Consider the following 17,073-nt stretch of genomic DNA (forward strand, 5'->3'; position numbering starts at 1 on the left):
CCTAAGTACAGACTGCTGCTAACACCAAACTTCCTGCCCCAGCACCTATTCCTTCCTTTCTCCATCACTAGACTTAGGAGTTTCAGACTCTAACTTTAGCTATTTTCAAGTTCTAGATCTGTAGGCCCCTTCACCCCAGAACGTATTGAATCATTGGGAAGCACTACCTACTCCACCCTAATTCCCTTATCCATCAGAGAAATGCAACAACACCCTGTCCTACCACAAATATTAAAGACCCTAGACACAGGGCCTCTCACTGACAGGACCTAAGACTAGGACCTCTGATATCAGAGCCTAATAGAAGCCAAGCTCATTCTCTGTGTGCAGATATCTTCCGGGTGTGTATCAAACTCTGGGCTGGACCTCTGAAATAGTTTCTTAATTGGACTCTAAGCCTTCCATCTCTCCTCTCCAATCCATCCTCTATATATCTCCCAAACTGATATTCTAAAAGTACGTAATTTGTCCTTATTCATAACAGAAATCCTTAAAGGAGAAGGTGGGAGTTTGATATGGAGAAATATCAGTTGACTGGTGCTTACATCCATGATTCTGGTGTTATCAGCCGGTTCTTCCTAAAACACCAAAGAAGAATATTTTGAACCAGCAGGAGGATCATTTTTATTTGGCATTTATTATAAACCTTTGATTAATGATAATATAATAAATTTGTTTTTGAGACCCAGAGTTAACCTTCAAACTATTTGAAATGGGAATAGAAGTTATTTCTCATTCTTTCCACTTCCCATACTGTGATCCAGAGTTGCTCTGCCAAGGGAAAAATACCCTTCCCCTATTACTATGTTCTATTAATTCATCTCTGTCTATCTCAGCCCAGTCCCTCCCTCATTCTTGCCCTGCCTTGCCTTGATTATTATTTTATCTTTAAAATAAATTTTTTGTCCTCAATTAAAATTTACCTTATCTCCCTTCTAGTTCCTCCCTCAAGTTAGTTAGAAAGAAAAAAAATCTGTACAAATGTGTATAGTTAAGAAAAACAAATGACCACAATGACCATGTCCAAAGAAAAAGTCTCAGTCTTCACCCTGAGTTCATCTACTCTCTGTAAGGAGGTGGGTAGCATGTTTTATCAGGAGTCCTCTGGAATCATGGTTGATAATTCTGTTGATCAAAGCTCTTTGGTCTTTCAAAGTTATTTGTATTTGAATAATTGTTATTATATAGAATTGTTACCTGGCTTCTACTCACTTCACTCGGCATCAATTCATACAAGTCCTTAGAGGTTTCTTATAGCAAAACAGTATTCCATTACATCCTTAACTTCAAATTTTAGTTTGTTTAGCCATTCTCTAGTTGATAGACTTTCCTTCCTCCACCACCCCCAGTTTCCAATTTTTTGGCATAGCAAAAAGAGCTGTTATTAAGTATTTTTGTTCATATAGGTCATTTTCAAATATTTTTTGAAAAATCATCAAAATAGACCAAGTAATGATCAAAAGACATACATGGTTAAGTAATGTTTAGGCATAGCTCCAAATTGCTTTCTGGAATGGCTAGACCAGTTCATGGTTCTACCAATAATGCATTAATTTACCCATTTTCCCACAGTCCCTCCAGTATTCATCATTTTCCTTTTTTGTCAAGTTTTTCCAATTTAATGAGTATGAAGTAGAACCTCAGAGTTGCTTAAATGTGCATTTTTCTAATTATTAATGATTTAGATCACTGTATGTTATTAATTGCTCATTTTTCTTTCTCTGAAAACTGCCTGTTTATACTCTTTGGCCATTTATCAGTTGATGAATTGATCTTATTCTTGTAAATTTGAATTAATTCTCTATATGTCTTAGAAATGAGATCTTCATCAGAGAAACATACTCAAAGATTTTCACCCTAGTTTACATGTTGCTCTTCTAATTTTAACAGCTTTGTTTTTGTTTGTGCAAAAACTTTTTAACTTTATATAATCAAAATTGTACATTTTTCTCCTGTATTCTTCTCTATCTCTTGTTTGATCATGTATTCTAACAGTATCCGTTGATCTTAGAGTTAATTTCCTCCTTGTTCCTCTAATTTATTTATGTCACCCTTTATGACATGCAATGATATATAATGTATCCATTTGGAGTTTATCTTGGTCTGAGGTATTGGGTATGTATCTAGTTTCTGCTAGAATACTTTGAGATTTTCCTAACAATTTTTGCCAAGTAGTCAATTTTTACTCCAATAACAAAAATCTTTGGGTTTTTCAAATACCAGGCTACTGTGCTCATTGATTTCTATATATTATGTACCTATTCTGTCCCACTGATAAACTTCTCTGTTTCTTATCTAGTGTGCAATGTATAATACTTGTAGATCTGCTACTTCCATGAAGGGGTAGCACATTGGGGGTATCTTCTCATATATATATATATATATATATTTTTTTTTTTTAAGCAATCGGGGTTAAGTAACTTGCTCAAGGTTACACGGCCAGTTATTTCTGGGTGTGGTGCTAAGTATCTGAGCCTGGATTTGATCCCCAGGTCATCCTGACACTGGAGCCGGTGCTCTTACTCGCTGAGCCACCTGGCTACCCCTTCTCATATATTTTTAATTGAGTACTTTTTATCTCTATAATTTTGATAAATTGATGTATGATTTTTTGGTGTGTTGTTCTTCCATTTACATTGTTGGAGTACTTCATTCTGCATCAGTACATATAGATCCTTTCATGCTTCTCTGTATTCATCACAGGTTATTTCTTATAGAAGAGTATATTCCGTTGTATTCATGTTTGATTTGTTTAGCCATTCACCAACTGATGGGTATCTAATCTGTTTCTAATTCTTAGCTATAAACAAAAGTGCTTCTGTAAATATTTTGGAATATATGGGGAATTTTTTCTTATCAGTAATTTCTTTCAGGTATAAATCGAGAAATGGGATCTCTGTTTCAAAAGATATGGACATTTTAGTCACTTTATTTGTATAATTCCAAATTGCTTTCTAAACTGGTTGTGCCATTCACAACTCTACCAATTATATATTAGTGTGCCTATCCTTCCACAACCTGCCCAACATCAACTAAATTTTTTGCCATTTTTATGGGTGCAAGGTAAAACCTCAGAGTTGTTTTAATTTTTCTTTTTATTATTATTCATTTGGAGCATTTTTCTTGTAGTTATGAATACTTTATAATTCTTTGGAGAACTGTTTGTTTATATCTTTTGACTATTTATCTATTTGGAAATCATTATTAGTCTTGTGTTTATCAATTGTTTGTTTATCTTGGATGCTAACCCCTCATCAAAGAAGTGAAAGTTTTTCCCCCATTTGACCTCTTCCTTTCTTATCCTAGATGTTTTCTATGCAAAAGCATTTCAGTTTCAAGTAATTAGAGTTATCTATCTTATCATTTGTAATTGTCTCTGGCTCTTGTTTGGTTAAGAATATATCTCCTACCCATAACTGTGGGAGTTATATGATCTCTTTCTCTTCTAATTTTTTAAACTATGAAATTTAATATTAAGTTTGCATAAGGTTTTGGAATGTTTTGTGGAGTGGAGTGTAAAGTGTTGGTCTATGCCTCATTTCTGCCAGACTGTTTTCTGATTTTCCAGGCAATTTTTATCAAATAAGGAACTTTTCCCCAGGGAATTTATAGTTTTTTCCATTTTAATCAAACATTAGTTTATTGAGTTTTGTTGTTTCTGAATCTTCCTTTTCTGGTCTGTCCCATTGATCCTGTCCCTTTATTCTTTAACCAGTATCAATCAGTTTTCATGACTATTTCTTTATAATATAGTTTGAAGTCTGGAAGTATTATTCCTTCTTCATGCTTCTTTTCATGACTTTCCTTGATATTCTAAATCATTTGTTTTTCTAAATGAATTCTTTTATTATCAAGTTGTGTAAAGTATCCAATTTAATTGATATAGCATTAAAATGTAAATTAATTTTGGTTGCATGGTCATTTTTTATTATGTTGTCAAGGTCTTGCCTTGAACACTGAATATTCCTTCAGCTTTTTAAGTTTTTCTGTATTTCTTTAAGGAGTGCATTTTAGTTGAATTTATAACAATCTTTTATGTATTTTGGGAGGTTGATTCCCAGATATTTTGATGTTATCTGGATTTTGCATTTTGTAGTTATCTGGAATGGGATTTCCCTTTCAATTTTTGTTTCTTGTGTTTTGTTATCATTATATTAAAATGCTGCTGATTTTTGAGGATTCGTTTTGTAATCTGAAACTTTACTGAAACTATTTTCTCCTCTTTGCTGATTTCCTGGGGTTTTCTAAGTTAATCATCATATAGTCAAACAGGGATAATTCATCTCCTCTTTACCTATCTTTATTATTTTAATACCTTTCTTTTTCTCCAATTGTTAATGTTAGTATATCCAGAACTGTATAAAATAATAGTGGGGAGAGTGGACATCCTTGCTTTACTTCCATATTCATTGGAAAAGGTCCTTGTGTATCAACTTTGCATGTTATAAAGTCAAGCACTGTAGCAGCAAGCACCCCGGGCGTCCTCAGGGTTTGCCGCCAATACAGGTTCTTGGATCTGCTTTGTTAAAGGAAAGCAACTCAAAATGGGTTAACAAGCTTACTTTAATCAGTCAGACATATATCGTTTACCTTGTTCAGGAGAAAAGGTCAGCACCCTGAACCTCAAAGTATACAGGCATAATTATCAAGACAGAAACATCAAGTAGACACATTTCCAAACTGTCCAACCATTACATCCATACCCAGTCAACATCTGGGTTTCCACATTCTGGGTTTTTCAAAGCCGGGGGACTCTCAACAACGGCTTCCCAGAATTCAGATCAAATCACAGAACACTTCTCAAAGTGAGTCCCAAAACAAAGCTACACATCAGGGCTTATATAGCCTTCTCCTGGCTCAGAGAATGTAACAGCCTTATTGATCACTGGCCAATCAAGAAGTATCTACTGAAAAACAAGCCTCCCTCCCCAGGCTTCAGGTGCATTTTAGCCTAGGGGCAGGGAAGATCTTCCAAATTTGCATTCCCATTACAAGCACAAGCAGCTCTCATGAAGAATGCTGCTGTGAATAGCTTTAAAGTTCTGATCACATAGTATAGTGAACTCTCTATTTATTCAGCAGTAACTAAAGCAAAGCATTCACAGAAACCAAAGCACAGCCTTCACAACAATATAACATAACAATTTACTACTAAAGTGGTGACATGGTTTTAAACAAACGATATCATTCAGTAAATCATTCAGTAACTCAATCATCCTTAAGGGATACAAAGTACAAATGTCTCCTACCCTTAGGTCACATTGTCTTAATCTCATCAGTCAGAAATTCTTCTTTCTTCTTGATTGGAGACTAACTTTCAAGAATCCTTAACTCAATCATCCTTAAAGTGTACAAAGTACAAAGTTCTCCCACCCCTAGGTCTCAGTAAATCATGATTTTGTCAGCACTAAGTACCCAAGGAAAGTCCTTTCCTCTTGGTGTGAGGCTGACTCTGAGATTCCATGGTTCCTCTTCTATGCTCCTAGGTCTTGCCTGAATTCACCCAACCATCACTTGGATTCACAGGTGGGAAGCTCTCAGCTTTTGGTCCAGCTCCTTGTCCAGTTTCCATTCCATGGACTGTGACCAGTCCACCTCAAGCCCTTTGCAGTTTCTGTTTCTGGGAAGATGAAGCTTAACAGAGCCACAACAACATTCACTCACATTGCTGGCACTATCATCAGTTCACTTTTTGCCTGTGAAATCAACACAGACCCACAAACAAGGTCTGAGAAATCAACACAAATCATCAGTAAAGTCTCAGGACCTCTGAAAACATAAGTAAAACTCTCCTCTAGGATTTCTGTAAACAGACAACAAGAAAATTCTCTTTCAGGGCTTCTGAACCAGCAGTAAGGTCTGAGGGCTTCTGTAACATCAGCAATATACTCTATCAGCAGACAGGTCTGACAAAGTAACATCAACACAGGCAGACAAAGTGCTGGAGCCATAGCCATGCTTCCTCCCAGTTCTGCTCAGGCCCAGCTGTGCTTGAGCTTTTTTATGTCATCAGCTCCTTCCTGTTCCACCCACCTCTTATGTCCTTCCTGTTCCAGTCTTTGGCAAGACCCTCCCACTGTGGGTTTCACAGGTTCTATTTCTAACCAAGACTTGATATAATCACAGGCAAGGTTCGAAGACTTGAACTAAATAAGGTGCTAAATACTTGAATAATTGAAACAAGGAGCTAAATACTCCTTTTCTTGCTATTACACATGAGATGTTTGATTTTTATTTTATATAGTTTTTTCATGATGTTAAAGAAAGGCCTATTTTTTTGCTTTTTGGAGGGGGGAGGGGAGGGCAATTGGGGTTAAGTGACTTGCCCAAGGTCACACGGCTAGTTTTTGTGTGTATGTGTCAAGTGTCTGAGGCCGGATCTGAACCCAGGTCCTCCTGACACCAGGTCTGGTGCTCTACTCACTGCGCCACCTAGCCTCCCCAAGGCCTATTTTCTTGCCATTATACATGAAATGTTTGATATAGTTTTTTTATGATGTTAAAGAAAGGCCTATAGTTTGAAGGGGTTGTGTGTGTGTCTGTGCATTTTAGCATAAAAGAGCCAAATCTGTTGAGAGAAACATTCAAATAATGGTCATCTCCCTCCCTTCTTTCCCTTTCCCATAATAGGTTTTTGTGCCTTTTCCTGTGATGTAATTTACCCTTGTCTGCCTCCTCCTTTCCTTTTCTCTCAGTACAATACCATTTCACCACTTACTTAGATTTTTTATCATCATATCAAAGTCAACTTATACCCATGCCTTCTATGTATGTTCCTTTTAGATGGCTTAATAACAATACAGTTCTCAAGAGTTACAAGTGTCATTTTCCTTTGTGGGAATGTAAACAGTTTGCACCCATTAACAATGTGTTTTTTTAATTTCCTGTTTGCCTTTTTATCCCTCTCTTGAGTCTTGTATTTGAAAATCAAATTTTCCATTAAGGTCTGGTCTTTCCATCAGGACAGTTTGGAAGTCCCCTATTTCATTGAATATCCATCTCCTCCCCTGAAATATTATACTCAATTTTTCTGGATCCTTGTTTGTAATCTGAATTCATTTGCCTTATGGAATGTTGTATTTCATGCCCTCTGATTTTTTCATGTAGAAGCTGCAAGGTTCTGTGTAATCCTCACTGTGATTCCATGATATTTAAATTTCTTCTTTCTGGCTGCTTATAATATTTTCTCCTTGACCTGAGAATTTTCCTTGGAGTTTTCATTTTGGGATCTCTTTCAAGAGGTGATTGTGGTATTCTTTCAGTGATTATTTTACCCTCTGGTTCTAGGACCTCCTTTCTTTGATGATTTCCTGAAAGAAGCTGTCCAGGCTCTTTTTTTCATCATGGTTTTCAGTTAGAACAATAATTTTTAAATTGTTTCTCCAGGATTTAATTTTCTGGGTCAGCTGTTTTACCAATGGGATATTTTATGTTTTCTTCTATTTTTTTATTCTTTTGTTTCTGTTTGACTAATTATTGATTTCTCATAGAGTCATTAATTTCCACTTGGACAATCCTAATTTTTTTTCTTTTTGGAGGGCAGTTGGGGTTAAGTGAACTGCCCAAGGTCACATGGCTAGTTCCTGTGTTAAATGTCTGAGGCTGGACCTGAACTCAGGTCCTCCTGACTCCAGTGCTGGTACTCTATTCACTGCACCACTTAGCCACCCCCCAATCCTAATTTTTAACAAATTGTTTCTTGTATTAGATTTTGTACTTCCTTTTCCATTTGCCCCATTTTACTTTTTAAGGAGTTCTTTTCTTTAGTGAGTTTTTGTGCATCCTTTAATATTTGGCCAATTCTACTTTTTAAGGACTTGTTTCCTACAGTCAATTTTTGTCCTTCCTTTTCCAAGCTATTGACTGTCTCTTGCAGTCCTCTCATTTCTTTTCCCAATTTTTCTTCTACCTCTCTAATTTGACTTTTAAAATCTTTCTTGAGGTCTTCCAAGGAGGCTTTTTGGGCTTGAGACCAGTTATCTTCCCCTTTGAGATTTTGGATGTGGGCATAATGACAGTGTTTGTCCTCTTCTGACTTTGTGCCTTGATGTTCCTAGTCCCCATAATAAGAATCTCGTTGGGGGTGGCTAGGTGGCACACTGAGCAGAGCACCGGCCTTAGAGTCAGGAGGACCTGAATTCAAATCCGGTCTCAGATACTTAACACTTACTAGCCGTGTGACCTTAGGCAAGTCACTTAACCCCAATTGCCCTGCCTTCCCCCCTCCAAAAAGCAAAAACAAAAAAAAGAGAAAACTCATTGTATCATGAGTCAATTCATTTCCCTATTCAGTAGTTCTAATTATTAAGAATTTTCTTCCATCAAACTTAAAATTGCCTCTGTAGCTTCTAACAATTTCTCCTAATCCTCTTCCTTGAGACCGAGCAGAGCAGTCTAATTTTTCCTAGCACATAGTATACATAGAATATAGTATAAAGAGAGAAGACTAGAAGTCCAAGGACTGGGTCTTGAGTAACACATATTTTTAGGAAATAGGTGGTCATAGAGCAGCATTTTTGAAAAAGAGAAGGTACAACTGAAGAGATAGGTTGACAAGCAGACCAGTTCAGTGTTTGGAAGCTAAAGGAGGAAAGAATTTTAAGAAAGAGAGCTGGTTAATAATGTCATACCTAGCAGAGAAGTCAAGTTGAACAGAAAGAGCATTGCCAACTTGAGTCACTGCCAGGAGATGTGAATTTGACTCTTCCATGAATGTAATAAAGAAGACCTAACTCTTTTCCTTACAAGGCTAAACAGAGGTGGTTCTATATAGCATTACAGCATGAAAGGGGGAAAAGAGTTAATTGGTATCCAAAAGATACTTAACCAACCTCCTCTCTAGCTAGGCCTAACTTGCCTTGGAGGTTCCTCTCCAATTCTCTCAATTCTCCCTCCACTCCTTCAGACTCTCAACTCCCTTCTAATTCTATTCTCCATTCTGTAGGTCTTTTGCATGTACTCTAGCTCATACTCTAAGGATCAGAGAGTGTCAGTAAGTTTTATGGTTATAGAAAAAAGATTAAGAGCAGATGTTCTAGGTACAAAGAGGGCTATCTTCCCCAAATCATCATCTGTCTATCCCCATCTTAGTGTACAAAGTTTGGCTGACAATCTCTATAAGTCACCCTTTACTTTCCAACTTTACGAACTTCCAGAATAACATTCTCCTTTAATATAAACTTTCCATGAAAAGAAACCTGAGAATTTGTGTGGTGTGGCCTTTCTTTCAGCTTCTGTCTGCATAATCTGCTCCTGTTAATACTTTTACTTTTTTCTGTCTTTCTGGCAGGGCCTTTTTAGAGTGGCTCCCTCTGCTTCTAAACTGAAAAAGCTGAAAGCTGCTCTGGACTGCTGTGTACTGGATGTGCAGGAATACTCAGCTGACCCTCATGCTATTGCAGGTAGTAGAGTTATCTGGTTGTCATGTGGCTGAGTTAGGGATTTTCAGGAAAAGGACTGAGTAGACTTTTAAAGGTAGGTGTGTCTGGAACACTAAAATCAATGAATTCCCATCATGCCTTTGAGGTGTCCAAGGACAATATACCCAGTTCCAAGTCACATCACAAAAAAGGATAAAAACAACAAAAAAATCAGTCCAGCATTCCTTGTCTAAGAATGATTATGAAAGAGAAGCAGCAGGCATCTACTCTCAGTGTAATGCCTGAGTACTATACTCAGTGCTCTCAATCCAAGCCTTCTGAGAGACAACTTATAGATTTATTATATATAGGACCACTTACCAAGTGCCTTTCTCTGTCCAGTCATAATTGATGGTAAATAATTTGTTCATGTCCAGGAGCTCTAAAGTCTTATCTCAGAGAGTTGCCAGAACCTCTCATGACCTTTGAACTCTATGAAGAGTGGATTCAGGCTTCCAAGTGAGTATCCTGACGGTCATAAAAGTTGTGGTTTTGGTTTTGGTGTTGTTGGTTGTGGCTTTTAATAATTTACAGAGAGAAATGCTTAAGTAGCCCCTGTTCACAATTCCAGGAGGTAAGACAAAGAAGAACAAGTCTTGAAAATATAAGGGAATAGTGAGCCAGAAAGTATTAAAAACAGGTCAAAGAAATGAGAAAGAATCCATGGGAAATAGATGGGCAGATGATAAAAAAGCAAGAGTACAAGTTACAGGTGTCCCTATGAACAACCTCCCTCCTAAATTATAGAAAGACCATAATTTTAACCTGCCTTTGTCCTGGACCAGAACTGACTGAGATAAGTAGAGGGATTTATGATCTCAAATATGCAGTTGCTCTATAACTAAAAAATTTCTGGGCGAAACTGAACTTGTTGCTAAAGGTGAGGGAGGGGGAATTGTGAAAGGAAAATCTGAGCAGTGTCAGAACTTGAGAGTGTAGGAACTGAGGGGAAAATTCAGTGAACAGCAAAATCTCTTGATTAACAGATTAGAGAGCAGCTGCAGCTAATGGAAGCTGCCTTAGGTCAAAAGATTACAAAGCTTGTTTCAAGAGATTTCTGCCCATGGGAACCAAATTGCATTAGAGCGATGGGCTTTCAGTATCAGGACATGAAGAAATGCCATTTGTGCCAGATTTAGGAGTTGTGCCCAATAACAAAAAGAAAATGCTTTATTTCCTCAATTATTGGAGATTGAAAAAGCTTGAAGGTAAAAAAAAGAGAACTAATAAGTGAAACCATGCTCTGTGTACGTGGTAGGCACATAATGCATGTTTCTAATAGAATTCGATTGGTAGATTAAACTGGATGAGGTCAGACTTGTTAACTTAACTGATTAATTAGTAATTTGACTACCTTTATGGAGTTTGCACTCCAAGATTTTTCATTTGATGGAAATGTGGGCACTCAGTACTTTTTTATGTACTTATAGTTGACTACTTCTCTACCAAGAGGAGGGGAGGTATGTGTTCTCTGTTCTCTGGACTCAAAAATGTTCATTGCATTGATCTGAGGTCCTGTGTCATCAAATATTACTTTTTATATTAATATGATGATTGTGTATATTTTTCTTTTAGTTATATTCACAATGTATCAGTGCCTATAAGTCTTCCTAAATTTCTCTGAATTCTTCATATTTAATGTCTTTTATATATGGCACAATAATATTACATTATATTCTTATGCCATTTGTTCAGCTGTTCCCTTAGTCAATATTTTTAAAATATAATATCAATGATCCCTTTTTTAAAAGGTATGTTACTCTTTGATTATTTACTATGGAACTGGGGGGTGTGAATTGTAAAGGGTAAAGCTGTACCCCAAGAACAAAGTTAAAAAGAATTTCTTCCCTTGAATAATGAAGACACTTAGCAGAGTACCTGGCACATAGGAGGCATTTAATGAATTTTTATTGATTGGTTGATTGAAGTGAGAAATGACTATTGGTGAACAAAGAGTCTTTTTTTTTAAATCATATCCTGTCTGCAAATACCTTTTTTATTTTCAGATACAAAGCTTCTTGAGAGCAGAACCTGTCTTTATATGGGTATAGGTATACCTAACTTTATGCAAATGTGTTTGCAAAAAGTGGTGTGTAAATAGCATTTTTGTAAATCAAATGTTCTTAAGTGAACTAAGAAACTAAATAAAGAACTTAGCGCAGTGCCTGGCACATGACAGGTGCTTAAAAATGCTTGTTCCCTCCTACCCTGAGTATTTTAAACACCCTCTCAAATAAACCAGTTTTGTAACCTTGGAGTTATCTTTGACGCTTTTCTCCCTCTTCCTCACTCCAGGTACATTCAATTCTTCTCTGTAAGAGCTCTCATGTCTATGCCCTTCTCTCTACTCACTTAGCCACCACCCTATTTCAGGCCATTATATCTTACCTAGACTATTATGATAACCTCCTAATGAACTCCCTGCCTGCAAACCCTCCCCTCTCAAATTTGTGTTCTATACAGTGAACAAAATAATCTGACCACATCACTCCTCTGCTCAAAAACCATCAGTGGGTCTGTCTGGCCTCTTGCATAAAAAATAAACTCCTTGGCTTAGCATTTAAAAGGCCCTCTTCAATTTTTCTCCAGCATACAGCTTTATCCCTATGTTTCACACCATTTGCTTTCACATGGTCTAGCCATTCTAGCCAATCTGGACTAAGCATGCTACTCATCAGATATATCAACTAGGCCATCTTCTACTTTTGTGCATTTGCACAAACTGTTCGCTGTGTCTGGAATGCACTACTTCCTCATCTTCCCCTTTCAGAATCCTTAACTTCCAGGCTTAGCTCAGGTACTACATCTTCCTTGAAGATTTCCTAATGTACGCCCCACCCCAACCTACCTCAACCATATGTCTCACTTTCTTCAAATTACTGCTTATTTATTTATCTCTTCACCTGTTGTATGATGCAAACTTCTGCAAGGAAGAGATTGTTATGTTTCTATCTTTGTATTTCTAGCACCTAGTATAAAGCAAGTGCTTAATAAATGTCAGCTGATAAACCTTACAGTGAATCCTTTTGAAGAAACTGATGATGTAGTAGAAAGAGTACAGGATTTGGAATCAGGATGTAGAGGTTTTAATTTCTACTTTATTAAAACTAGATTGTAACTTTGGGTAACTCTAGGAACAAGAAGGGGGCAATGTGAGGAAGATTATTTGGGTTATAGGTTAAGGAGGAAGGAATAGTGATTTTACCATTGGATTATAATACAGATCACCTAGACAGAAAGAAAAAGGAGTGTGAGATAAAAAGATAAGGACTGTGAGAAAAAATAATAAATCTGGCACAGAAGCATGATATAGTAGTGATGGAAAACTTCAGTTATCCAGATGCTTGTTAGAGTTACCAGTGGTAGAGAAGGTAATAACTTCTTTATTTGTCTTTGTGATAACTTCTCCTTTATTTTATTCTGGATCTGATTTTTACTAATAGGAAGGAACTGGTCGCTGAGATAGAAATTTGAGAATCTTAGGAGGATTCTATTATTCTAGATAGTGATAGAGAGGAAATCTGAGCATGGTCTGACACGAAATTTGAGGAAAATAGATTTCCAGAGAGTTCAGAAAAAAAATGGTATGCTGTAGGATTTCATAGAATAAAATGTCAGGAGATATATATAAGAGGCTAAAGAAAGAAATTTTGAAGACAAAAAAGGAAACTTCCAATGAAGAAGTAAAGTGGGAATTGTCAAGAGAAACCAATGTGTTTGTACCAACCAGCCTTGATTTTAAAAGGAAATGTACAAAAGTTGGAAACAAGACCAGAAGATGAATATGAGTATGACTCAGTCCCATAAAAATTGTGTAAGGAATGCTAAGCCGCAGAACGAGTTCAGGTCTGCAAGAAAGGCTAAGGACAAACAAAAGAGTTTTTTGTTTGTTCGTTTTTACCATATTTGGGGGTGGGAAAAGGAGGGTGAAAGAGAACGTTGCAAGACTTTGGATAGTGATAACTGACAGCAGAGAAAAAGCAGAGCAGCTTAATTCTGATTTTGTTTCTGTTTTCTCGGCAAAGGAGAAGCACGTTTACCCTGGAAATGACAGAACAAGACTGACAGGGAGTTGATATCCAGGATAAGTTAAGGAGAAAGCAAGAAAGCACCTAACTTCCTTTGATGAATTCAAGTCTCCTGGCCCAGGTGAACTTCATTTTCTGGTCCTGAAGAACTGGCAGATGTGATTGCTAAGACAATAACAGAGATATTTTTTCTATCAGACTCCCTACAAAAGAAGTTCAGTATTTCTCAAACACTGAAATATGTCTAATTTAATGAAATACCATATTAAATTTGGTTGAAAGATGGATAATGGGAGAGATAAAAGATAGAGAAGGGGAAGTGTCCTGATTTTCTTAAAAGGAAAGAGAACAATATGCTTAATTTCAATTCCCTGGGAAAATTCCAGAATGGATCATTGAAGAGATAGTTGAAAGGGAAACTAGAAAGGGGGAAAAATTGATTATTTTTTCTAGTGTTTAAAAAAATTGTATTCAGTATTTAATTTTCCCCAGTTACATATAAACAACAATTTTTAACATTTGTTTTTAAAACTTTTGAGTTCCAAATTCTCTCCCTTCCTCCCTCTCTACCCCCCTCATTGAGAAAGCAAACAATTCCATATAGGTTTTATATACACACACACACATATGCAGTCATGCAAAATATATCCATAATAGTCATGCTGTGAAAGAAAACACAAACAAAAAAAAAACCTCATAAAGTTTTTTTTTAAGTATACTTCAATCTATATTCAGACACCATCAATTCTTTCTCTGGGGATGTATAGCATTTTTCATCGTAAGTCCTTCAAAGTTGTCATGGATCATTGTATTGCTGAGAATAGCTAATTCATTCACAGTCATCATACAATATTGCTGTTAATTTTTACCCATTACATTTCACTTTGCATCAACCCAAGTAAATTTTTCTGGGTTTTTCTGAGAGCGTCTTGCTTATCATTTCTTATAGTACAATAATATTCCATCACAATTACATGTAACTTATTCAGTCATTCCCCAATTGATATGCATCCCCTCATTTTCCAGTTCTTTAACCCCAGAAAAGAGCTGCTATAAATATTTTTATACATATAAGTCATTTTCCTTTTTGTTTTTATCTCTTTTAAGATACAAAGCTAGTAGTGGTATTGCTATACCAAAGGGTTATGCCTTGTTTTATAGTCCTTTGGGCATAGTTCCAAATTGTTCTATGCCATAGTTTAATCAAATTCACAACTCCAACAACAGTACATTAATGTCTTATTTTTTCCCACATACCCTCCAACAGTTGTCATTTACCTTTTCTGTTCTGTTATCTAATCTACTAGGTATGAGGTAGTCCCTCAGAATTGTTTTACCTTGCATTTCTCCAATCAATAGTGAATTAGAATATTTTTTCATATGGCTGTACATAGCTTTAATTACTTTATATGAAGAGTGATTATATCCTCTTTACCCCCCATTTATTCTATTCTCTCTCTTCTCTCACTCCATCCCTCCTCAAAAGTGTTTTGCTTCTGATTACCCCTTTCCCCATTCTGCCCTCTCTTCTATCACCCCCTCTCCTTCTCTTATTCCCTTCTTCTATTTTCCTGTAGGGCAAGATAAGATAGATTTTTATACCCCATTGCTTGTGTATCTTATTTCCCAGTAACATTTAAAAACAATTTTAACATTCATTTTTATAACTTTGAGTTCTAAATTCTCACCCTTCCTCTCTCCCTATCCACCCTCATTAAAAAGACAAGCAATTCAATATAGGTTATATATGTGTAGTCATGCAAAGCACTTCCAAAATAGTCATGTTGTTTCCTTTCATCCTGTCCCTCCCCAAAAATGTTTGCTCTGATTACCCCCTTCTTTAATCTGCCCTCCCTTCTATCACCCACCCTTATCCCCTACTTTCCTGTAGGGAAAGATAGATTTCCATACCCAATTGAGTGTGTGTGTGTTATTCCTTCTTTAAGCCAATTCCAATAAGAGTAAGGTTCATTCATTCACTCTCACCTCCCCTCCACTGTAAAAGCTTTTTCTTGCCTCTTTTTTTTTTAAAAGCAATCGGGGTTAAGTAACTTGCTTAAGCTTACACAGCCAGTTATTTCTGGGTGTGGTGCTGAGTATCTGAGCCCAGATTTGATCCAGGTCATCCCGACACTGGAGCCAGTGCTCTTACTCGCTGAGCCACCTGGCCGACCCTAAGCAATTGGGGTTAAGTAACTTGCTCAAGGTTACACGGCCAGGTGTTTCTGGGTGGGTGCTAAGTGTCTGAGCCTGGGATTCGATCTCCAGGTCATCCCGACACTGGAGCCGGTACTCACTGTGCTACCTGGCCGCCCCATTTCTTGCCTCTTTTATGTGAGATAATTTACCGTATTCTACCTCTCCCTTTCTCTTTCTCCCAGTACATTTATCTCTTACCCCTCAATTTTATTTTTTTAGATATTATCCCTTCATATTCAATTCATCCTGTGCACTCTTGTCTATATATATATTCCCTCCAACTACCCTAATGATGAGAAAGGTCTCATGAGTTACAAATATCATCTTTCCATGTAGGAATGTAAATAGTTAACTTTAATAAGTCCCTTATGATTTCTCTTTCCTGTTTACCTTTGCATGCTTCTCTTGAGTCTTGTTTTTGAAAGCCAACTTTTCTATTTAGCTCTGGTTTTTTCTCAAAAATGCATTAATTCCTCTATATCTTAGAATATCAATTTTCCCCCTCATGGATTACACAAAGTTATGTTGGGTAGGTGATTCTTGGTTTTAATCCTAGCTCCTTTGACCTCCAGAAAAATCATATTCCAAGCCCTTCTATCTCTTAACATAGAAGCTGCTAATCTTGGGTTATCTTGATTGTGGTTCCACAATATCTGAATTGTTTCTTTCTGGCTGCTTGCAATATTTTCTCCTTGACCTGGGAACTCTGAAATTTGGCTATAATACTCCTCAAGTTTTATTTTGATATCTTCTTCAGGAGGTGATTGGTGGATTCTTTCAATTTCCATTTTACCCTGTGGTTCTAGAATATCAGGACAGTTTCCTTGATAATTTCTTAAAAGATGATGTCTAGTCTTCTTTTTTTATCATGGCCTTCAGGTAGTTCAATAATTTTAAAATTATCTTTCATGGATCTATTTTCCAGGTCAGTTGTTTTACCAATAAGATATTTCACATTGTTTTCTATTTTTAATTTTTTTTGTTTTGTTTTGTAATTTCTCATAGAGTCATTAGTTTCCATTTGCTCCATTCTAATTTTTAAGAACTTATTTTCTTCAGTGAGGTTTTAGAGCTCCTTTTCCATTTGGCTAATTCTGTTTTTTAAGGCATTCTTCTCCTCATTGGCTTTTTGGACCTCTTTTGCTATGTGGTCTAATCTGTTTTTTAAGGTTTTATTTTCTTCAGTATGTTTTTGTGTCTCCTTTAGATTACTATTGATTCATTTTTCATGATTTTCTTTCATCACTCTAATTTCTCTTCCTAGTTTTTCCACTACTTCTCTTACTTGATTTTCAGAATCCTTTTTGAGCTCTTCCATAATTTTTGGAGGCTTTGGATGTAAGAGCTTTGACTTTGTTTTCATCTTCTGAGTGTATGTTTTGGTCTTCTTTGTGGCCAAAGTGAAACAAAGTAAGGACAAAAACTCT

General features: G+C 36.5%; 1 protein-coding gene across 5 annotated transcripts in view; it reads left to right on the forward strand.

The window, feature by feature from the left end:
- The window catches only part of ARHGAP44 (Rho GTPase activating protein 44), a 190,100-nt gene that overhangs the window by 103,541 nt on the left and 69,486 nt on the right, over nucleotides 1–17,073 (forward strand). For all 5 annotated transcript variants that reach the window (XM_069076818.1, XM_069076822.1, XM_069076821.1 and 2 more), the window contains exons 11-12: nucleotides 9,290–9,401; nucleotides 9,797–9,878. In XM_069076818.1, the coding sequence (XP_068932919.1) occupies nucleotides 9,290–9,401; nucleotides 9,797–9,878 (194 nt within the window). The remainder of the gene's footprint in view (nucleotides 1–9,289; nucleotides 9,402–9,796; nucleotides 9,879–17,073) is intronic.

The sequence above is a fragment of the Petaurus breviceps genome, unplaced genomic scaffold (genome assembly GCF_028583685.1).
Source record: "Petaurus breviceps papuanus isolate PSGF00001 unplaced genomic scaffold, PetGlider_PUasm1.0 90925, whole genome shotgun sequence".
Taxonomy (NCBI): domain Eukaryota; kingdom Metazoa; phylum Chordata; class Mammalia; order Diprotodontia; family Petauridae; genus Petaurus; species Petaurus breviceps.